The sequence below is a fragment of the Rhinatrema bivittatum genome, chromosome 4 (assembly GCF_901001135.1).
Source record: "Rhinatrema bivittatum chromosome 4, aRhiBiv1.1, whole genome shotgun sequence".
NCBI lineage: Eukaryota > Metazoa > Chordata > Amphibia > Gymnophiona > Rhinatrematidae > Rhinatrema > Rhinatrema bivittatum.
In genome coordinates, this window is record NC_042618.1 from 229,048,782 (window position 1) to 229,072,035 (window position 23,254).

The window sequence follows — 23,254 nt, forward strand, 5'->3', positions numbered from 1 at the left end:
AGTGAGGGCTGCATTCAGATCAACTAAGGAAAGGAGTTTCCCTAGCACCACTGGACTGGCTAGTAGTGACCGCAGATGCAAGCCTCCTTGGTTGGGGTGCTTACTGTCGGGAGCTGATGGCACAAAGGTGCTGGAATGCAGAAGAATCTCTCTGGAATATCAGTCAGCTGGAAGCCAGGATGGTCCAATTGGCATGCTTGCAGTTCGACAGGCTGCAGGGTCGGTCGGTCTGGATAATGTCTGACAATGCAACGACTACAGCTTACATCAATCAGTAGGGAGGAACCAAGAACCAGTAAGTGTTGCTGAAATTAGATCAGCTTATGGAAGTGCATCTCCAGTTGATCTCAGCCTCACACTTAGCAGGAAAAGACAATGTAAGAGCATTCTTTCTCAGCAGGGAGAGTCTGGACCCAGGAGACTGGGCATTGTTAGACGGGGTGTTTCAGCTGATTCTGGATTGTTGGGGTCCCTCATTTCTAGACCTGCTGGCAACTTCTCTCAGTGCAAAAGTTCTGCGATTCTTCAGTCGCAGGAGAGATCCAAAGTTGTTGAGGATTGATGCCCAGAAACTTGCGACACGCCAGTGCGTCCCAACACACCTGTTGAGAACCACTGGTCTACATGAAGACATACACAGCAAATTGGCAGTGCCCTTCACTGAGGATCACCTCATTGGAGACAGATTCAGGGAGACAGTCTATCAAATCAAGGAACAACACGTAGCGGTCCAGTCTCTCTCAACAGGCTCTGAACAGAGGTCATTGAGGCATTCTTATTCTACTTTTAAATGCTCCTATTTCTAGACATACCCTTTCTGCCAATTCCAGTGGTATTATGCTTTACCTGCACTTCCATAGCAACAAACTCCAGTTTGGGGGGCATCAGCATGAAAGATGTCAGTTGAAAACCCCACAACAAGCCTGGTCCAATCCTGAGCCCAGTTTATGACCAACCTTTATGTCCAGAAGTCAGCCCCTCTTCCAAGTACAGGCACCTGTACTTGGAAGAGTAGTGAAAGATCACCCAAGATTGTTGGGTGCTCAAGACTGGAATCTAGATAATGATTATGCTTCTCTGGGATTTCAGCGCTGCTCCAATCCCAGATTCGTTTCACATTAGTTAATTTTATCTTGAAGTTAGTTCATTTCTCATCCAGCAGGTGATAGCACCTGTCCCTCCTGACCAGCATGGCCAGGGGTTTTACTCCCATTATTCCCTTATCCTCAAGAAATCAGGAGGATTGAGGACCATCCTGGATTTACAAAGCCTGAACAAGACCCAGTTACAGGAGAAATTCAAGATGAACTCGCTCCACACCATCCTGCCTTTCATTCACGCGAGAAATTGGATGTATGCTCTAGATCTGAATGATGCATTTGTCCACATACCCATTCATCCCTCCTACTGGCCTTGTTATGGATTCATCTCACTACTAGTACATAGTGCTCCCTTTCAGACTGTCAGCATCACGGCGTGTCTTTACCAAATGCCTGGTGGTAGTAGCAGCACATCTTTGTCGTTAGGGCATCTGTGTGTTCTCTTACCTCACTGACTGGTTAGTGACAGGAATTTCCCAGTTGGGGGTGTTGAGCTTCATGAAGAAGGCAATTCAGCTTCTTCAATCACTATGTTTCATTGTGAATTTAGAGAAATTGAACCTAATTCTGTCCCAGAAGATCAACTTCATAGAGGTATGGATAGACTGTAGAAGAGAGAACATGTCTTCTTATGGGAATGAGTGTGCTACCTCCAATCCCTGGTTTAACAAAGGGACTGATACAAAGGGATCAAGCCAGGAAAGTGTTAGCTGTCATTGACCACATGCCAACGGTGGTTCATGTGGTTCAGTGGGACTAGTTAACTCAGCCTATGTCAATCCCAGTAAATGTCTCCAAGGAAGTGAAGAGGGTACTTCACTGTTGGCTAGACCCAAAAACCCTAGATATCGAGGTCACCCCTTTGTCCGCTGTCCTATTGTCATGGCCATGCAGGCTGATTTAGGTAGCTCCCAGGGCAAGGGCAGCACAGGGCAGATTATAGATTAAACTCAGAGCAGGAGCAGCACAGGAATCTGGAGCAGTGCAAAGCAGTGTCTTCTGCCTGACCGACCATTTTCCCCTTAGGTTGAGCCCGCAAGTTCTGATGGCCAGCAGAACTTAGCTGGAGGTGTACTGGAACACAGGAGTACAGGGCACAGGAGGCTGGGCAGGCTGCCAGACAATAAAATGTGTCCACAAAACAAGGAGGCAAGGAGTGTACCAGCAGAACAGAGAAACAAGCAGGCAAAACCGAGCAAGAGACCAGTGGGCAACATGAAGCACAGGGCAAGACAAGAATAGGACCAAACAGAACCAGGGTACAAGGTGAAGCAGGGACCAGACAACAAGGACAGAAATCAGGCAAGCGGTCTACAGGGAGGTCACACAAGAAACTGAGAAAACAAGCAGAAGGGGCCACTGGTAGGCCACACAGAAACAGGGATAAGGAAAGGTGCTAGGGAGACTACAGCAAGAGGTGGGAAGCTGTGAGTGAGGCAAGCTTGTAAGGCATAGCAGTATTGACTCATGTGCCTCAGAGGCAAGCCTGTGCATCCCAGGCTGCAGCCCGCGAGGACCCCTGCAGGTAGAAGGACTGCCAGCATCAAGTGATGCTGGCAGTAGATGCATCCAGTGAGTGGTGGGCACATACAGGTCCCTTCCAAACCCAGGAAATCTGATTGTATGAAACAGATATTCCACTGACAATCTGTTGTAGCTTTGAACAATCACATGCTTTGAGAACTTTCTCACATCTCCTCCAGGGAAAGACTTCTCATCCAAGCAGACAACCAAATCACCATGATTTACATCAGAAAGCAAGGGAATACAAGAATTTTGACCTCTGTCAAGAGTCCTTAAGGTTTTGTGAGAGGGCTTGCAATCTCCAGGCCTTCTTACAAGTGACCAACTTTCTGAAGATTTTCAACACTAACAAATTGTCTTAGAGTATTTTGTCCTCATGAGTGTGCCCTACATCATAGTGACAGACAGATCATTCCGTTTTTGGGGACATCCATAGATTGAACTGTTCACGTTGGAGGAAAACAGAAAAGTGGAAAGATTTTGTTCCATTCTTCAAAGAAAACACAGATCCTGTCTGAATGCTTTTCTGCTCAGCTGGAATGCCGATCTCATGTGTGCTTTTCCACCCACTAATAGCCAGGATGGGGCAGAAAGTGCTCAAAGATTGGGCTCATATAGAAACAGAGAAATGATGTCAGAAGAAGACCAAACGGCCCATCCAGTCTGCCCAGCAAGCTTCGCACTTTTTTTTTTTTTTTCCCCCCCTCATACTTATCTGTTACTCTTGGCCCTTAGTAACCTTTTGGTTCTATTTCCCTTCCACCTCTGCCATTAATGTAGAGAGCAGTGTTGGAACTGCATCTAAGTGAAATATCTAGCTTAATTAGGGGTAGTAACCACCACAATAAGCAAGCTACATTCATGCTTATTTGTTTACCCAGACTATGTAATTCAGTCCTTGTTGATTGTTGTCTGTATATAGATCCACTTTTCTTCATCCCCCCTGCCATTGAAGCAGAGAGCTATGCTGGATATGCATTGAAAGTGAAGTATCAGGCTTATTAGGTTTGGAGTAGTAACCGCCGTAACAAGCAAGCTACTCCCTGCTTTATTTGTGAATGGAAATCCTTTTTTCCACATTACCTCTTGCCGTTGAAGCTTAGAGCAATGTTGGAGTCGCATTAACCGTGTGTATGTGTATTGAATAAGGTTATTATCTCCAGGTAGTAGCCGTCATTCCCACGAGCCACCCACTCTTCATTCACATCCTCTAGACTTTATGGATCCACAGTGTTTATCCCACTTGACTTATTGCTTCAGCATGGGTCATATAGGTGTGGTTCTCATACAGTTGTCTGTCAGCCCCCTGATCCCTTTAGTGACTATTCTGACATTAACTCAAGAAAAGGACCTTCTGTATCATCCAAATATTCTCTTCTCAATTAATGACATGGATATTGAATGACTGTTAGTTGTTCACCTGTCTTTGCCTAACGACGTTGAAAATGTGTTGGTTTCCACCAGGAAGTCTTCAAACAGAAGGGCTTACAATTTTAAAAATGGAAACTGTTTTCATCCAACAGGGTTCATGGAATCTGTTCAGTTTTGAACCCTAGGAGTTGCTTTAATACTTGTTCTCCCTTTCTTCCTCTGGTCTCAGTACCTCATCAGTTGAGATGCATATAAGTGTCATAGCAACTTACCATGTCTAAGGAGAAGAAAAACAAATAGCCACTCATCCTTTAGTGTCAAAGTTCATAAAAAGCTTATGGTATATGAGGCCTCCGGTAGCCAAAACATCAGTGCCATGGGATCTAAGTGTGGTATTGACACAGCTTATGAAGCCATCCTGTGAACCACTGGAGTCTGCTTCCGTGAGATTCCTCACATGGAAAGTTATTCCTAGTTGTGATTACTTTGGCTAGAAGAGTCAGTGAGCTTCAGATATTGGTACTTTACTCACTATATATGCAATTCTTCCACATTAGAGTACTGCTGTGCACCCACTCAGTTTCTGCCAAACGTGGTGTCGGATTTTCATATAAATGAAGACATCGTATGCACATGAAGGAGAAAATGCTCTTAATTCACTGGACTGCAAGAGGGCCTCAGGTTACTATTGAAAGAGAATAAATTTACATTGTCAGACCTCACAAAAATTAATTTCTTATTATCCTAATCTCTTGGGCATAGTAGTTGCCAAGTGCACTTTGTCCAACTGGCTAGCAGTCTTTATTGTGCATGGTTATACACTGGCAGGCCTCCAAATCAGACTCTATAAGGTTCATCAGGTGAGAGCCCATAGAAGATATCTGCAAAGCTGCAACTTGGTCATCAGTTTTCATTCCCCATTCAAAAATCATTCCCCATTCAAAAATCCCTCAATGAATCCATGCAGTTCTGGGAATCATGCCTTGCCTCCATCAACTCCTTACTATCTAACCTCTACCTAGCGCTAAATGCATCCAAAACTGAAGTCCTCATTATCTCCAATCATCCGGACCACATATCCCATTCAACTTCTCATAATACAGCCTCAGCCCACACCCCGCTACAATCCGTAAGAGACTTAGGTGTTTTCCTAGATCAACACCTAAACGTCAAACCACACATCATCTCTCTCTTAAAGGGGGTTTTCTACCAATTACATATCCTTAAACTCAAACCCCTACTCCACACTCATGACTTCTGTACAGTGCTACAGTTGACCATTCTCACTAAACTGGACTACTGCAACTCCCTCCTCCTGGGCCTGCCTGTTTCCACCACTAAACCTCTCCAAATTCTGCAAAACGCCATGGCCAGGATCATAACAAACACCCGTAAAAGGGACCACATTACCCCCATACTAAGGGATCTGCACTGGCTACCCGCTACCTTTCGCATTCAATATAAAACCCTTACCATCCTTCACAATTTTCTGTACAAGCACAATTCCCCTTGGCTTGAGGAAATGCCACGTTTCCGTTTCACAAATCGCCCCACCAGAACTGCCCTTGCAGGCACCCTTCACACCCCGTCCCTCAAAACCGCCCACCTTACCCTCACCAGAGAAAGAGCCTTTACTATCCTGGCACTTCCCTCTGGAACTCCCTCCCCGCTAATCTCCGTCTAGAGTCATCCCTACACAATTTAAAAAAAGGAATCAAGACATATCCCTTCAAGCTTGTCTACCCCGATGCCAACCAAACCTAGCCACTTGTCCTTACCTGCAGCTTTCCTGTCTGCCCCAGCCACCCCCACCTTAGACCCCCTCCCCCCAGATTTTGTCCTTGCAATCTGTACATTTTGTATACTTGCCCTGTCACTATAGATGCAACATGTATATGTATATAGTCACTATAGATTCAATATGTATCTAGTTCCTAATGTACTATGTTTTTGATGTTTTACTTAATCGCTTAATATGGTTTTCTATCCATCTTTTCCTTTTACTTCATTCCTATTTTTCTCCCTTTAGCATTTCTATCTCCCCCCCTTTCTCCACCCTCTTCTTGCCTGCTCCGCTCTCCCCTCTCCCATTCATTGTAATTTTCCTTTTCTTCAGTTTTATTGTAAACCGACATGATGTGTTTTACGAATGCCAGTATATAAAAGTTCATAAATAAATAAAATAAATCAGTTTACACCTTCATACTATATTACTATTTGGGCAAGCAGTTTTGCATGGCCAGTTAATCTTATAGTCCACTCTCCAAGGTGGGGGTCCGGGTTGCTTTTTCAGTCAGTGCTCCGCTGCATCCCTCATCTTGGGACTCCATTGACACCAAGATGAATTAGCCATGCTTAATATCCGCCTTACTCCCTAGAGCAGGGGTGGGCAAGTCCGGTCCTCGAGGGCTGCAAACCAGTCGGGTTTTCAGGATACCCCTAATGAATATGCATGAAATAGATTTGCATACAACTGAGGCAGTGTGTATGCAGGTCTCTCTCATGCATATTCATTAAGGATATCCTGAAAACCCGACTGGTTTGCAGCCCTCGAGGACCGGAATTGCCCACCCCTGCCCTAGAGAGTCGACTGCTCAACTAAAGCTCAGCTCTGCAATCAGTTGAGGGCTCACAAGAAAGCATCTGCGCAGCAACTCTTGCCCATGCTGAGTAAAGCAAAAGCTCTATGAGCTAAGAGAATTGTCCATTTGGCACGGTCAGATGACCTCACCTCATGTGACATGGCTAATTAACCTTGCTGTCTATGGAGAACATAGTTTACGCTAAACAATCTTGCTTTCCATGGTTCTTGGCCCATTACTTTAACCACTAGACCTCTTTTTCCCTCCATGGTCAATTCATAGAATTTGGCAATTGTGAAGGGTTATGATGTGATGGGCCATGTGAGAATCAGTTTTCCACAAAAAATGATTCTGTGGTTTAATTCTGATTATCTTGCTTTGAGGAGGAGATTATGGTGTAAAGAATGCAAGTAATGGAAAACACATTATCTTCAAACTAAAAGCACTTATTTTGAAATTTTAAAGGTTTATAGATTGTTTATCAATAATGCTGTTAGTTATTTTTCTCTTAAGATCACTATTCATCAATGTCACATCCTTTTCTCCATAGTAAAAGACTTTTTCTCCCTCATCTCCCCTAGTAGTAGTACGTCTATGGATGTTATTGATTGTCATGAAATTTGACTACTAGGGAACGTATTCTGTCGGAGGTGAGGGTGGGGGGGGGGGGCCCACTAGACTACCAGGGAAGCTATTGTAGAGTGGTGGTGGGGGGGGGGGGGGGCAGGAGCCATTAGATAATCAGAGAATATGATGTATTGTGAGGCTGGGGGTCCAGGAGGTGTGGGGATGCTGTTTGGATCAAGGGGGGGGGGGAGTGAATTTGGTTGGGGGGGCCAATTTGGAACAAAGGGAAGGGTTTTAGCAGAGTAGAGAGAGCTGCTGTGCAATAGAAAGTGATTTTTTTTTTCTTTTTTAATTTACCTTTTGTGCTCCCTCAACAGGGGTGGATTTAGTCACATTGTGAGAGGAGTTCTTTTTTTGTCCGCGTGGCCCTTTAATATGAAGGTGGCCCCTTTAATATGATGGTGGCCCCAGGCGAAGTGAGCCACCTTTGAGTGTTCCTCGCTTCCCTGCAATTTTTTATTGCATTTTTTTCCTGTGATAAAAATTAGCTCAGGTAAATGGCAGTGATATTTTATCAAGGAGGGGCCAAATATCACAGAAAAATGCCCTCTTGCCTCCACATGTGGTAAATAGTAAATATCCCTATAAATTTGTACCTGAGGCAATGGAGAATACAGTGGCTTACCCAAGTTCACAAGGAACAGCAATGGGATTTGAACCCTGGATTCCCTGGTTTGCAGCCTGCTGCTCTAACCACTGGACTACTCTTCCATATAACAAAAATGCTATCCCCATACCATAATGATATTAAATACAGTGCCGGACTTAAACAATGTCATCACCTCTCAAAACTACTGATAGTATAAAAGAGAGGAAAATACCCTTCATCTGACTTCATTAGCTATGAATTAGAAAAAAAGCCTGCTGATTCAACACTAGGCCTGATAGTAGTTAGCACAAAACTTTTCCTGCAAGACACAAATTGCGCCCATATAAAAATATATCTATGCCAAGACTTATTTACTGAATACAACTTGAAGTTGTCATAGTCTCTGCTTATCATCTAAATTTAGGTCTCTGAAAATTGGGTGGCTACAGGTGTTCAGTTAGGCACTTTATCAATGACTTTCAGCAGTAGGCACCTAACTTTTGGTGCATAAAACTAGCCCAGAGAATTTCAGACCTGCATTGAGATACCTAAATTTAGGTGAACTTTGAACTGAAAAGTTTGGTTCCTTGATTTTATTGAAAATACAACTTAATTTAGGTACTGGGCATGTGGTTAAAATTGATCCCAAAGTGTACTTTTCACTCATATCTGTTTCCTCTGTGCTATCAGTCGAATCCAATCAAGGAGAATCAGAAGAGATCAAATAATGCACCTTTCATATTTCTCGGAGGACAAGCAGGATGGCAGTCCTAACACATGGGTGACTGGAGCCCGGCACAGAAAATGTATGTCAAAGTTTCTAGAACTTTGACTGAGCCTCATTGAGCATGGTGAGGTATGCATTATATCATGCGTCCATTCAGGGTCCCATCCAGTCTTATAATATAGAATTCAAGAGAACAAAAGTTTCTTTTTTGCTACCTTGCGTGGTTGACGCAGGGTCTCCCTGATTCTCCCGTTGGTGTCCTAGATAGATTTTTCATTGTTTATCAGTAAGTTTGCTTTCATTGTCTATACCCCTGGAGTGACTGTGCGCGCGGTCACAGTCAGCCATCGACGGCCGCTGCCATCCATTTCGATCTCGCATCCCTCTTATTTAGTGACGACATGTCCACTTCGGGTTTTAAGCAGTGCCTCAAGTATACAAGGATCATGATAGATGTGTCCTCTGCCTTGGGTATCGCACAATGTCTGGGGTTGCAGCAAGTGCACCAGGATGACCCCCAAAAGGACATAAGATCTGGCTCGGTTCCAAAGAGAATCTGGTTAAACCTCCTTCACCCCAGCCTGTCTTGGTATCTGCAATCTTTGAGGAGGAATTGGAGAGGCATGTGCAGTTGTCCGTTAAGAAGGCGATGCGTGGTCTCAGTGTTGCGGCATCAGCACCATCACTTCTTGAGCCTGTACTGGAATCCCTGCATACATTTATTAGCATGTTACCAACCCATCCAGCAACTTATTTCCGGGGTGGCATCGATGCATGTGGTGCATCACCACCATCTCCTGCTAATCCAGTCATTATTGCCAGTTCCTCAGAAGAGAAAGCTCCCCTGATACCGGAGAAGACACCGAAGCCTAGGTTACATACCCAGTTCCACCAGTACCTGTACCGCTGGGTAGAGGTTGAGCACCTAGGGCTCTGTTCCCAGTCGATGACAATGGGGACAAGAGCACCTATGACCCCTTGAGGGATGACTCATCTGTGGTCTCTGATGCAGTTTTGGTGGGTCTCCCCTCAGATCTATCTCCTCCAGAGGAGCGAAGGAAGTTTCCACTGGAGGACCTCTCCTTTGCAGGTTTTGTTCGGTGATGGCAGAGGCCTTCCCTTTCAGTTGATGACAAAAGAGGATACCAGGCACAAAATGTTAGATATCCTTTAGTTCATGGAGCTTCCCAAGGAGATCGTGGCAGTCCCAGTGCATGAGATCCTTGTTGAGTTGTTATTGAGGATATGGGAATACCCTCTCATGGTGCCTTCCATTAACAGGAAGGCAGACACGATTTATTTCTTCCAAAAAGCTCTTGGATTCGATAAGCGTCAGCTAACCCACCAGTCTGTGGTCGTCTAATCTATTCTTAAGATGTCCAAGTACTCTAGAACCCGTTCCTCTGTGCCCCCGGGGAAGGATCACAGAGTGGTGGATGCTCTTAGGAGGAAAGTGTTCCAGGGCATTATGCTTATTGCCTGCATAGCTGCCTACCAGCTCTACAAGAGCCAGTTATTATGAGACATCTGGAAGCAGGTGTAATTTACCAAGCAACTGCCTTAGCAGCAGTAAGATACTGTCCTGTTGCTGGTGTATGAGGTCCTGGAGTGCAGAAAACACAAGGTCTGGTCGACCTACAATGTTTCCTAGACAGCATCGAGGATCTCTACAGCGGGAATTTGTGCTTGCATGGCTGCAGGCCTATAATCTGACTAGAGGTGTAGGAGGTACTCGCTGACATGCTGTGTACAGGAGAGAATCTCTTCTGAGATAAGGTCAAGCATGTAGTGGCCCAAATCTGGGACACCAAGCAATCCTTCAGCAGCTCTCTGCTAGCACTCCAGACCTGCCCTCCTCATCTTGAAGGTCATCGAGGTTCGGGCCTAGGAAGTTCTTCTGCCTGAGGAAGTACTATCCTCCGCCTCCTTGATCTTGTCAGTCTCATCAGGGCTCTTATGGCCGTCCCAAGCAATAATGATCCCTGAAGCCAAAGCTGGCACCTCAGTCAACTATAGAGATGAGGTTTTGACTGGTTCATAAGGAACACAGTCCAATTGCCCATGCCCGAGGTGACGGATCTGCTGATCGGGGGAAGGCTGTGGTTCTTTGCGACCCAGTGACCCAGTTTAACCTCAGACCAGTGGGTTCTTTCCATTATTCACCAAGGGTACTGATTGAACTTACTGGATGCCCGCCAAATTGCCCCCTGAGCTTGTTCTGGGGCCCGGCTGCACATCATGAGGTACTAGTAGCTGAGCTCTCTTCCCTCATCTTCCCTCTTAATGGCCAGCACGGTCAAACCCTTTCCATTAGGACAAAAAGGGCAGTGATTTTACTCCCGGTACTTCCTGAGACCAAAGACCTAAGGACCTTGAACAAATTCATCAAAAAAGAAAAGTTCAAGATGGTTTCCCTGGGCATCCTGATCCCTTTCTTGCAAAAAGGGGACTGGCTATACTTTGAAGTGCTGAAAAGCAGAATATAAAAATCTAAGTAAATAAATTAAACAAAATAAAGATCTTCCCAAGTCACTGGAAGTATTTCAGTTTTTTGGTGAGAAAACAGTACCTCCAAGATGCTGCCGTTTGAGCTCACGTCAGTCTCATGTGTCTTTACGAATTGTGTGGTCATGGTGGCGGCACACCTTTGCCGGCTGGGAGTTCATGGTTTCCCATATCTGGACGATTGGCTGGTGAAGAGCACCTCCTGGGCGGGGGCTGACGAGTCCATGTGTGCTCAACCATCTGGGTGATGGAGACACTAGGATTTGTTATCAACTACCTCAAGTCTCATCTCAGCCAGTCACCTCAATTGGATTTTATTGGAGCTCTGTTAGACACAGCTCAGGCCAAGGCCTTCCTGCCTCGACAAAAGGCCATCACTGATGTCCATTGCAGGAATTCAACAGAGCCAGCAGGCGTCAGCTTGGTACATGTTGAGGCTGTTGGATAATATGGCCGCGACAGTTCATGTCTCTCCCTTGGCACATTTACACATGCGAAAGGCCCAAATGGACCCCGGGTTCACAGTGTATCAGGCCACACACAACCTCCAGGATCCACATCCAAGTCGCTTTGTCTCTCCAGGACTCCTTGTCCTGGTGGAAAGTAATTTCAAATCTGGAATGGGGGATCTCCTTTCGGAGTCCTCCTACCCGAATTGTCCTAATCACGGATGTGCCCACCCTTGGTTCGGGAACTTTTGTAGATGGGCTAAGCACTCTGTCTATGGTCCGCCCAGGAACATCTTTATCAAATCAACTTCCTGGAGCTCCGGGCAATCAGGTATGTGCTATGGGCTTTGAGATCTGCTGTCTAACAAAATTGTCCTGATCCAAACCAATAACCAAGTGGCAATGTGGTATGTCAACAAGCAGGGAAGTACAGCATCGTACCTCTTGTGCTAGGAGTGGTTCAGATCTGGTTATGGGCCCTCTCCCGTGGGGATGGTGCTCAGGGCCATGTACCTGGCTGGAACAGAGAATGTAATAGCAGACAGACCCCACGAGTGGTCTCTGGACCCAAGGGGCTGAGAATCGGATCTTCCGCCTCTGGGGAAGCCTGGATCTTGATCTCTTCACAGCACCTTTGAACAGGAAGGCTCCTCAGTTCTGCTGCCTGTACAGGACATGCAGCAAACCAACTTAGTTGCCTTTGCCCGACAATGGGGTAAGGGTCTCCTGTATGCATATCCTCCAGCTCCACTGGTTGCAAAGACTCTTTTGAAGCTTTGTGAGGACAAAGCTCATTGTTTAAGACAGGTCTGATTTCCACTCCTCAGGGAGATCTCCATCTGGAAACTGATCAGGTTGGGGACTTCCCCAGATCTCATCACACAGGATCAAGACAGATTACGACATCCTAACCTCCAGACCCTGTCGCTCAAAGCCTGGATGTTGAGATGTTAATATTGCAATCACTCAATCTCTTGGACGATGTGTCTCAGGTCCTGGTGGTTTCCAGAAAGCCTTCCACTAGAAAGTCCTACGGACTGAAGTGGAGGAGGTGTTCCGTGTGGTGTGAGCAGAAGGCTCTAGATCAGTTTTCCTGCTCCCCACAAAACTATCTTCTACACCTATTGGAAGCTGGCTTGAAGACCAACTCTATTAGAGTTCATCTAAGTGCAACTGATACATACCACCATGGTGTAGATGATTCGCCCATCTCAGTACAGCCTATAGTTGTACATTTCATGCAGGGCCTGCCTCGGTTTAAGCCTCCCCTAAAGCCTTTCACTGTGTCTTGGGACCTCATCGTGGTGTTAGCTCAGCTGATGAAAGCTTCCTTTGAGCCACTAAGTTCCTGTGACCTGAAGTACCTGACCTGGAAGGTCATATTTTTGGTGGCGGTCACTTCAGCACGCAGAGTCTGGGAGTTCCAGTTCTTAGTGACTTATCCACCTTACACTGTTTTTCCATTAAAGGCTGGTCTTATGTATGCACCCTAAGTTCCTGACTAAGTGGTGTCTGGCTTCCATTTTAACCAGACCTGCAAACATTTTTTCAGAGGCCTCATTTGCACCAAGGCAACCAAGCCCTGCACTATTTGAATTGCAAAAGAGCCTTAGCCTTCTATCTGGATTGGATAGAAGCCCATAAAGAGTCCATCCAACTTTTTGTTTCTTTTGATAGGAATAAGCTGGATATTGCCATTGCCAAAAAGATGCTCTCTAATTGGCCAGCGGACTGTATCTCCTGTTAGGCCCAAGCAGGAATGCATCTTGGGGGTCATGTTAGAGCCATGGTAGCATCAGTGGCCCGCTTGCAAACACTTCCCATGGAGGAGATCTGCAGAGCTGTGATGTGCAGTTCTCTCCACACATTCATATTACATTGTTGTTTGGATAGGGATGGCCAACGTGACAGCAGGTTTGCCAATCTGTTCATCAGAACTTGTTGAACTTAACTCTAATCCCGCCTAGGGCCCATTGTTTGTGTAATTTTTTTTTTTTAAACTATAGCTGTCTGTTGTACATGTCTGCTGAGAGAGCTTGTATTGCAGGTTGTCAAGCAACAGTATTGCAATAAAATCAGTCAGGTCTTTGTGCCTTTCTCGGCAAGTCTCTTATTGACACTCGGATGAGCTAAGATTATATGCCAAGTATCTTGTTTTCAAATAAAATAAGTATGTGTTTATAATGGAAACTGAGCTTTACTTTAGACGTAGTGTGAATTCACCTGGGCTGTGCAAATGACTTTGCCATCACTGACAGCATGGTAATGCCAGCTGATAGCATGTTAAACTGTACACTGACCACTTATTTGAATTGCCCCCAGTTGTGGCATGATGGGATCAGTTTCACCTCTGCACTTTGTCCTCAATACATTTATTATTTTTTCTATCTCCTCTCCTAAATAGGATGTTTTCTTTTCCTTTCTCAATTCCTTGCTATTCTTATTTCCTCCATGTGATAGAAGTATATAAGGATGTACACAGTCGGAGTGAGTTCTTTGGCTGAGCAGATAACCAATCAGCTTCAAAGGAAAGACCAGCCAAAACCCCTTCTAGGCAAGAAAGAATTGGTAAGAGAGAAATGGAAGGCAAGACTGTGTTTGTACAAATTGAAAGCTTATTGTTCTCTTAGTATGAAGGCATTAGATATGTGGTCCTTTCAAGATGTTTTTCTTTTGATTTTGATATGTTGGTTTGATTGTCTTGCAAATTCTGCCTAGATTTCTAGTTTTGATATGTGCTGACCACAAATTAGGGTACATATGGAATATATAGATCTTTAATTTTCTGACTGGTTGGGAGGGATAGAGAGAATTACTGGGTGCATAAGCCAAGGAGAGGGAGGTGGAATGAAATTATATATCTTTATCCTCAAAACATCCATGTAGAGAGCTGCTGAGCTTATAAAAGTTAGAAAATCTAAACATTTTCCAGACATTTTAAAAGGAGAAGTATCATCCTGTGAGTAAAGTGATCTGTTTTTCTCTATTTGGCTGATTGTGAAGTAGGCATCTGAAATACAACATTCATTTTTTATTTTATTTTTAATATTTTAAACATTTATGCTTGTTTGTTGTAGGCTCTTTATCAGAGTGCTGACATTAAACCATTTTTTAAAATGCATTGGTGTTTCTATTTAGGTATTCTGTGATGCCAGAAATTTGCTTGGGAGTCCTTAACTGCAAAGCATAAAGTAAAAAAAACAAAACAGTGAAACACTGATAACCAAATGATGCATCTAATATACCTGCTAAGCTGGAAAACTGTTTATCATAGGTTATTGGAGACTTTTACATATTGGTTGTAATTAGACACTTTCAGCTTCTATTTCATAGATTTGCTATGTTTCCACAACTGTCTTTTTTTAAAAAGCTCGTTTGCATAAACATGAAATTCTATTAAACTTAATTTGATTTTCGAGGAGGATATGAACTCATAATCCTGTCCAAGTGACATTCCAATTTCTTCCCAGACCAACAGATTGCAATTTAAGATGAGAAACTGAGGAAGCAGATTAAAACAAATTTGTTTTTCTTACCAGGTCTTTGTAGCCAGACAGGTTTATTTGTAATTCATTTATTTTCTCACTGTTTTTTACATCTCACTTTGCTTATAGTGAGAAAAGGGAACAATTAATAAAAAAGAAAAAAAAAGGAAAACCTGAAATGTCAAATCAGTTTTTACTCATGTCTATGAATGTTTTGAATTTTAGCTATTTCCAGGGCTGCAAGCTGACAAGATGCAAACTCTGGCGTTCTGAAGCTGTTCATACATGTTCTAGCACAGGGAACCTCAACTTCAGCGTTTATATTGCAACTTCTTGAAAAGATATGCCTTGGATAGTGGTGAGCCTGATAGTCATTCGTATCTGTATTCATTCCCCCTACAGAGCTCGTTCAGGAAAGAGTTTCCTCAGAATGTTGGTGGAAGTGACGTCTGCTACTTCTGCCAGAAGAGGGTTTATGTGATGGAGAGGCTCAGTGCCGAAGGCAAGTTCTTCCATCGCAGCTGCTTCAAGTGTGATTACTGTGGGACCACCCTTCGCCTGTCTTCCTATGCCTATGACCTAGAAGATGGTAAGTGAAGAACCCCCCCCCCTAACATCTTAAAACTATTGACTGCAGAGATTTCTTGGCATTTGTTAAGGTTTGGGGAGAGAGATCTTAAAACTATGCAATGACTTTGGACTTGCAGAGAATGGTGAATCCAGCGGAAAGGGGGGGGGGGGTGTGGGGGCGGGCCTGCGAAAGCCAGCAGCGATCGCACCACTGCGGTGTTATCGCTGGAGGCTTTCGCACCCAATAGCGCCACCATGCAAGGTGGCGCTATTGGGTGCGCTACTGGTGGCGATAACGGTCCTTACCTTATCGCCGCCAGTGAAGATAACGCATCTGCCTCCTCGCCGCCCCTGGCAAGTTATTGCACGCGAAAAGTGACTTTTCGCGTGCGTTAGGCTTATAAAAATGACCCCCTAGGTTTGTTCATTATATTCAAGTCTCGTACATCACCTAGAAATAAGAATATCCCTTCAAATGATGGATAGGGTAGCTTTATTTACAAAAAAAAGTGTTTTTTTAGGGGATCGATTTTCAAGGCAACGTGGGTGCATAAATCCCTGTGTTGTGTGTAAGTAGCAATTAAAACATCAGTTGGGGATTGTGCATGTAAAAGTACATATGAAACCGTATTTCCAGCACACTTTTACCTGTGCTAGAAAGATGTATTCCTGGGAATGGGGAAAGCCATTTACACACAGTTTGATTTTTGAAGTATGCGTGTAATGTACACATTAAAAGATACACCTGATCAGGTGTACCTTTCTGTGCATTGTGTATGCGTCTGCAGGGACAACCTGTGAATTTTCAAAGCGGACTTATGTACATAAGACCTTTTTGAAAATTTGAACTAGGCTGGGCAAAAAGTGCCTGCAGACTTGAACCCTACACAGGCTCTTACAAAATTACTCTCTTGAAGTGAGCATGATACAGTAAGCAAATTCACGTAGTGTTTCATCCAGTGCTTTAGCAGCTACTCATCCATAAGATGAATAGTTGTCTTTCATAACCTTTCTTGGGTGAGGAGGGGGGAAGTCATTCACTAAGCTCTGGGGAAAATACTGTGGGATTCACAAACTTGTGGTACAGAGTACCACAAGTTTGTGAATCCCACAATATTTTTCCAGGCGATAAAATACTGTGTCCAAGCAGCTCAGAAACCATCTTTTAAAGGGACAATGTTATCCCCCATACTTACTCCTCCCCCCCCACCACCACAGTGGGAAAACCCCTGGGGGTCTCTTGTGACTAATTCCCCCCTTCCCCCACCCCATTATAGCCTGAGGCAGCAAAAGTCGTTAATAGTGGGAGCAGGGAGGTTAAGTGTCGGGTGTCTCAAACCCCACCTCCTTATATAGTAGAAATTGCTTCCCTGCCCCCCGCCTGCCAAAAGCTCTTTCTTAAAGTTCCCTGGTGGACAGTGGTTGTCTTGGTCTAATCATGCCATTGTCTTAAGATTATAAAGCAGTTTCAAAAATATGAGTTTTCAAACTGAATTTGAATAGAGCTAGAGAGGGCGCATGAAGCACCAACTCAGGAAGTCTGTTCTAGACTTATGGCACAGCAAAATGGAAAGCATAGAGTCGGGAGCTGATGGTAGAACAGAAGGGCATAGAGCAACTTGCCCGATGAACAGAGTTCACGAGGAAGGGTGTAGGAAGAGAGAAGGGAGCCTAGGTAATGATGAGCTGCAGAGTGAATCTATTTGTAGGTAAGTAAGAGAAGCTTACACTGTATATACTTCTAGATCAATCAGAACCTGGCCTGGGATCTAGCACCATGAGCCTTCATTCACACCCACCCAGGAACTTTTCCCTACTTTTTATATCCACCATCACCCCCCCCCCCTCCCCCAGTCTGGTTGTTATAGTGATTGTTCTGGGCTGGGGCCATGCACCGGGGTTCCTTTGGGAATGCTGCAATCATGGGCCCTGAATTCAGCCAACAGGTGTCACCCTTAAGCAAAAACCATGACTCCTTCCATCCTGGAAGCTGTAAACACTGCCTATGAGGCATCTCCAGCCCACCAATGGAGCAGATGATCCCACTTGAGGACTGACCCAGGGACATTCTGCATGCCAATGCATATCACTTGCCATCTGATCCACTGGACCCATCTGGCTCTGAGCTCTTGATTATGGTGCCAAGCATCAAGAGGTGCCTTCAAAGTCTCAATGCATCATTTTGATGTATGACTCTGGGAGGCAGGAGGTGCGAGAGGCTCTATAAGATTAAAAGCAGCTTCTTCTAATGAGCTGTACCTCCCAGGCTCCTGAGGTCCAGTCAACTGCCTTCAGCATTGACAAAGCTATGGAGGAAAACTAGTCCCCCCTACACCCTTTAAGGTGGAGTTGGATAGGAGAATAAGCAGTGTTTGCTTGATATGCCAAGCACAATAAAGGTCCTGACATGAAGCACCGTGACTACTTTAATGTGTCAAGTGACACTTCTTTTGACATAAGCATGTCAGTGCCACTACAGGTCTGGGGTCTAGAGCTTGTCTCAGTACTGTTGGAGTCTAATGGGACTAATGGAAACCTCTTCTGCCCCTTGGTACTACTTTGTCCCAATGCCCAAGGAGCCAAGTTTTAGACCACAGAGATATTCAGTTCTAGAGTCATGTCGGAATGAAAGGGGCTTGAACAATGAACTCTAGAAGGCAGAGACTGGGATCCTGCAGAGGAACCATGGGAGATACAGAGGAAAGGAAAGGCCAGAGGGTTATTTGCCCTCCTGCTGCCAAGTAGTTACACATCCTTGGAAAATCCCATTGGTTCAGCACAGGATGTGCCTTGATTGGTGATGGTATACAAAGAAGAGCAACATCTTTGCTGGTACAACAGATTCCTGGTACACATCTTCCAGAACTTCTGCTTATCTGTCCTTGTTTCTGCTCTGCATTCAGCTCTGCAGTCTTGCTCCAGTGTTGCTGCTCTGTGTCCTGCTCCAGTGTTATAGCTGCATGCCAGGATGCCTCCCAAGCTAGGTTTGATTTTACTGGCTTTGGCTCTGCCTTCATCCAGCTGCCTCAGGTATGCCTCTTCCAAAACTCATGATTTGCTGGCGACTGGACATGCTCAGACAGCTTATACCAGCCCAAAACCAAAGGCTAGGCAGGGATGAATCAGTCTTTGGGGATGTGTGACATTTTGAAGGGCTCAATGAATGCTATTCAAACAATGCAGATCCAACTCCACAGCCTCCAGCAGAAGGTTATTAACCTGAAGGGGCCTAACCTGGTTCAAACTCGACAGTCGTCTCTGGCTGTCCACTCATTCATGGACCCTCAAATGTCTCTCCAAAAAGAATTTGATGGAACAAGAAGGGAGTTCCATAGGTTCAGCAGTTAGTTGTAGACTCTGGTTCAGAATACATTGCATACTTATAATATGTAATCTTGTAGCCATCAGCTTACTTTCAAAATAGTTCCTGGTCTGGGCCACTCTTCTGCTTAAGCAAGAGAGTTTGATCCTTGACTGTGTGGATCAATTCATAGCCCATATTTCTCAGGCCTTTTGGGAAACATAGTGGGTCCAGTTAGCAAAACAGTCTTATGCATCTTTGCCAAGGTCAATGGACAGTAGTAGAGTATGCTGTAGAGTTTTGTCTGGACTGTAACAAACAAGTGTTTCTATGGGCCAGATAAGCAGCATCTGAAGTTTGTCAGCCTTGCAAACTGTATGAAGTATGAGCTGGTACAACTGCATGCTCCAGGGAACGTGGAGGGCTCTGTTCTCTCTTTGTGTACACATTGACAGATGTCTGACAGAATAGAACCAAGAGAAGAAGCAAAAAAAAACCCTGATCCTGAGAGAATTTCATCGCCCTTTAGTAGGCAATATCCTCTGGATGAGCTCATGATTGTTTCAGGACATAAAAGATATTTGGGGGATCTTGGACTGCAGCCCTGTCAAGGCCCCATAGAAACTTAATTAGAGGCAGCCTCAGACCAATATTAGCCAGGATACAGTCTGACCCCTAGGATCCAGACTGGTCCTCAGTGGGCCTAAGAAGGGAAAGGCCTAATGGTTGGGCAACTTAATAGCTGGGGACTGCATAATGGAGCTGGACTCTGAACTGAAATGCTAATGAAGCAACATAGAATGATCAGACCTGCACCAAACATTCACAGTAAGTAATGGAAATATTGGATTGAGTTTGGCACTAGTTGTAAATAAACTTGTCATGTAAATAAAGCCCCTTGTATTCAGGTAAATAGAACTGTTATGACCAGTGGGCCTTAACCTGAAAGACTGGCATGAGGCATTAGCTGTCATAGAAAAAGGATAGATGGCATCGAGAAAGCCTCTGCCTGTATTGTGGGCTCAAGGGACACCTTCAGTTCAAATGCTTCAATAATCAAGAAACTTGTCAGAGCTTGAAAATGGACAGCCCTAACTCCTGATAAACACTCTTGGCTGAAGTATGTTACTGGGAACTTGAACCTCCCATGTGATAATTCCAGTCTGATTTCTTGAAAGGGGAAGGAGCTTCAAGCTCTGCCATGATAAATTCAGGAGCTGCATTATGATTCATGTGTCTCATGTTTGCTCAGCAACACGAGGTTCCATTACAAGAGAGAGGGATGAGCATGGCAGTGGAGACTATTGATGACTTTCCCTTACCAGGGCTAGTAACTCAAGAGACTGAGCAATTGATAATAGCAAAGCATGAGCACCATAAGCTCATGAGGTCCATATTCAAATGCCATTTAGACGGATATTGTAATAGTTATCCGTCTAAATGGCAAACTTGGGGGTATTTTAAACGCTTATTTGGCCAAATTCTAGCTAGATAGGCAGTTACCCAGCTAGAATTTAGCTGGATAAGTTTGGGCCATTCTGGGGAGGAGCAAAGTTAGCTGCATAAGTTAACCGGCTAACTAGTTAACATTAAAGGGCCTGACCAGAGTTGGTCACATAAGATAGCTGGCTAACTTTAAGATAAATGAACATAAGAAATTCTATGCTGGGTCAGACCAAGGGTCCATCAAGCCCAGCAACCTGTTTCCAACAGTGGCCAATCCAGGCCACAAGAACCTGGCAAGTACCCAAACACCAAGAAGATCCCATGCTACTGATGCAATTAATAGCAGTGGCTATTCCCTTAGTCAACTTGATTAATAGCAGTTAATGGACGTCTCCTCCTGGGTATATTCAGCAGCTGAATATTGCCCCCAATATGTGTTAATCTCATAAATGCCCCATACGTTTGCAGTTATCTTGTCATTTGCATGTTCAGTGGAAGATGCAGCAGATAACCTTCACCTCCACCTTCTGCAAACAGAATTGTTTCCTATTTAGAAGAGAAGAACAGTGAGCTATAGAAGAAAATATTCAGGTATTATATGATAACCAGCAGTCCATGAGAGGGCCCACAAGAGCTCTTAAGGCCATAGGAATTCCCATGCCAGATTCTAGCCTTGCTGATGCTAGAGGCTCCATTCTGATTTAGCCTGGCTCCAATCCCATACCTTTCAAAGGCTTTCCGGTGGTGGTGGTGGGTGGGCTGACTCCAGATACTTTACTTCTGTGTGGGAGGGGCAGTAGGCAGGATCGAGCTCAAGGGACTACATTAATTCTTTGTCAAGCAGATTTTGGATTAAAGGTTCATCCAAAGACCTCTGCATCAAGGACATCCAAATAAGCCAGAGCCTATAGGAGGCGCTGTGGTAGGGGTTATGCTGTCAGTATCCACAGGGCTTGAACTGGCAACTCTAGAAGGCAGAGGCTGGGAAGCTGAATTGGAGTCGTGGGAAACAAAGGTAGAAAAAGGCCAGGGAATATTTACCCTCTTGTTGCTAGGTTAGACACACTCTTGGGAAGGTCTCGGTGATTCAGCACAGGATTTTCCGTGATTGGTGATATATATATTAATGTTTGTTGCTCTCCTTATATAATAGCAACAAACATACCTTTACTAGTATATCAGACTCTTGGGATGAATTATTCAAAATCTCTGCTCATCTGGTCTTGTTCCTGCGTTGTGTTCAGCTGTGTTTCTGATCCTGAGCCTGCTCAAGTGTTACACCTGCAGCCTGGTTGTAATATGTACTATTTGCTAGCAATTGGATGGATCTTGACAGGTAACAGTGTGTCAAACTTCTAGTGTTCTGAGTCAAAGGCTGAAGTATTCTGGGACCTTGCATACCTGTCAGAGGAATACTTGGTTAATATCCAATCAGTGCCCTCTCAACCACATGCTAAGAACAGGTCTCCCGTCTTTCCAGATTTTTTGTGAAGCATGGCCCGGGCCATTCCCTATGAGCTATAAATAGAAGAGGAGCCTAGGGCATCTCTTCTTGGTCTCCTCAGATCCCTGGATGCCTCTTAAGGAGTTGGTGGCAATGCCTGTATATCCTCTCTTTCAAGATGTATGGAAAAGTGTTTGAAAAACTTACTCACTGTACTACTGGTTGGCAAAAAGGTGAGCACAGTATGTTATGTTCAAGCAGCTGAGGATTTCAACAAGCCCTAGATTCTAAACCAAAATGTAGTGAAGTCTGGATTAAAGAAAGGCCAAGGTTTAGAACCGCACCTCTGTGCCTCCTGGATGTGGTTCTCAGACCTCTTTGGGAAGAAGCATTACCAGAACCCTATGCTCCAGTCCTGCATAGTTTTGTACCAGATCTACATGATACAATTGTTACACACAATTCTGGAGGGACCCAGGAATTTACTGAGTTTCACCCTCAAGAAAAATGGATGCTACAACCGCCTGTATTTTTTGAGACGGCATTTCAAGCCTCTGTTGTGGTTGCTGACTTTATGGCTGTAAGCCTTGGGCCTTTGTGAGGATATGGGGGAGAGGTTCATAGATATGCTGTATAGTGGGGTTATGTGCTGCAGTGGACTATGGATGAGAGCGTTCATAGCCTGCATTGGAAAAAAATAGTAAAACAGAATAATGTAGATATTATAAAACAGAACTGGAAACAGTTACACTTTGTGGTTAGGTGTGATGTACTGATGTCAGAAGGCCTATATAGGAAAGGCATAATAACGTAGCATGGCTCACCCACCGCGAAGCGTGTAAATATTATAACATCCTGTACCAGAAAAGCACTTGGGCCATCACCCTGTCAGAATTATAGAGAATTAAGAAATTGTGATCCCCTGGGACATTCCCAGTCCAACTGCATAAAAAGCTCAAGGCAAGAAAACTAGACATTATTTTGAAAAACACACACATGGCGTTGTCAGTTCCAAACAACTATTCCATATAATGTATGGAGAGAGAGAAGATCCTCAAGTACCAAATAATGCAATTGGAGACCAAGAAAATATGGATAACATGGGCCTGATTAAAAAGAAACTACCACGTGCATCTTGATATATTGTCTGAATCTACTATATCCTATGATCTTGAGAAGGAAGCTGTCTTTGGCACAACATAAGTATCAAGTCCAGCACTAGCAGTACATTTGAAAGACTGAGATCGTATGCAACAAATCGTGAATTATGAATGAGCAACTTTCCTATCGTATGCACAAAACACCATAATATTGGAGACATTACCTTGCAGTGGCGTTCATTAGGAGCCACTATTCTACACTTCAGGGCCCTGTCCATTGCCACCTCCAAACCACTTCTCGGAGGTTCCACAGTGGCCCACCTAGAAAGCAGTGCTCCCTCTCAAAAGAAATGCTGCCAGGTCCCACTCATCCCAGACAACAGGATTGAAGGTCCTCTCCATTGCGACCAAAAAAGCTGTAAGCCAGGGGTGTT

At 44.5% G+C, this 23,254-nt stretch overlaps 1 protein-coding gene across 20 annotated transcripts in view; it reads left to right on the forward strand.

Moving 5' to 3' along the window:
* The window catches only part of MICAL3 (microtubule associated monooxygenase, calponin and LIM domain containing 3), a 756,715-nt gene that overhangs the window by 429,699 nt on the left and 303,762 nt on the right, over window positions 1-23,254 (forward strand). For 15 of the 20 annotated variants that reach the window (XM_029599822.1, XM_029599821.1, XM_029599828.1 and 12 more), the window contains 2 exons: window positions 13,935-14,042; window positions 15,362-15,548. In XM_029599822.1, coding sequence (XP_029455682.1) covers window positions 13,935-14,042; window positions 15,362-15,548 — 295 coding nt within the window. The remainder of the gene's footprint in view (window positions 1-13,934; window positions 14,043-15,361; window positions 15,549-23,254) is intronic. The other 5 variants (XM_029599833.1, XM_029599838.1, XM_029599841.1 and 2 more) reach the window with 1 other exon arrangement.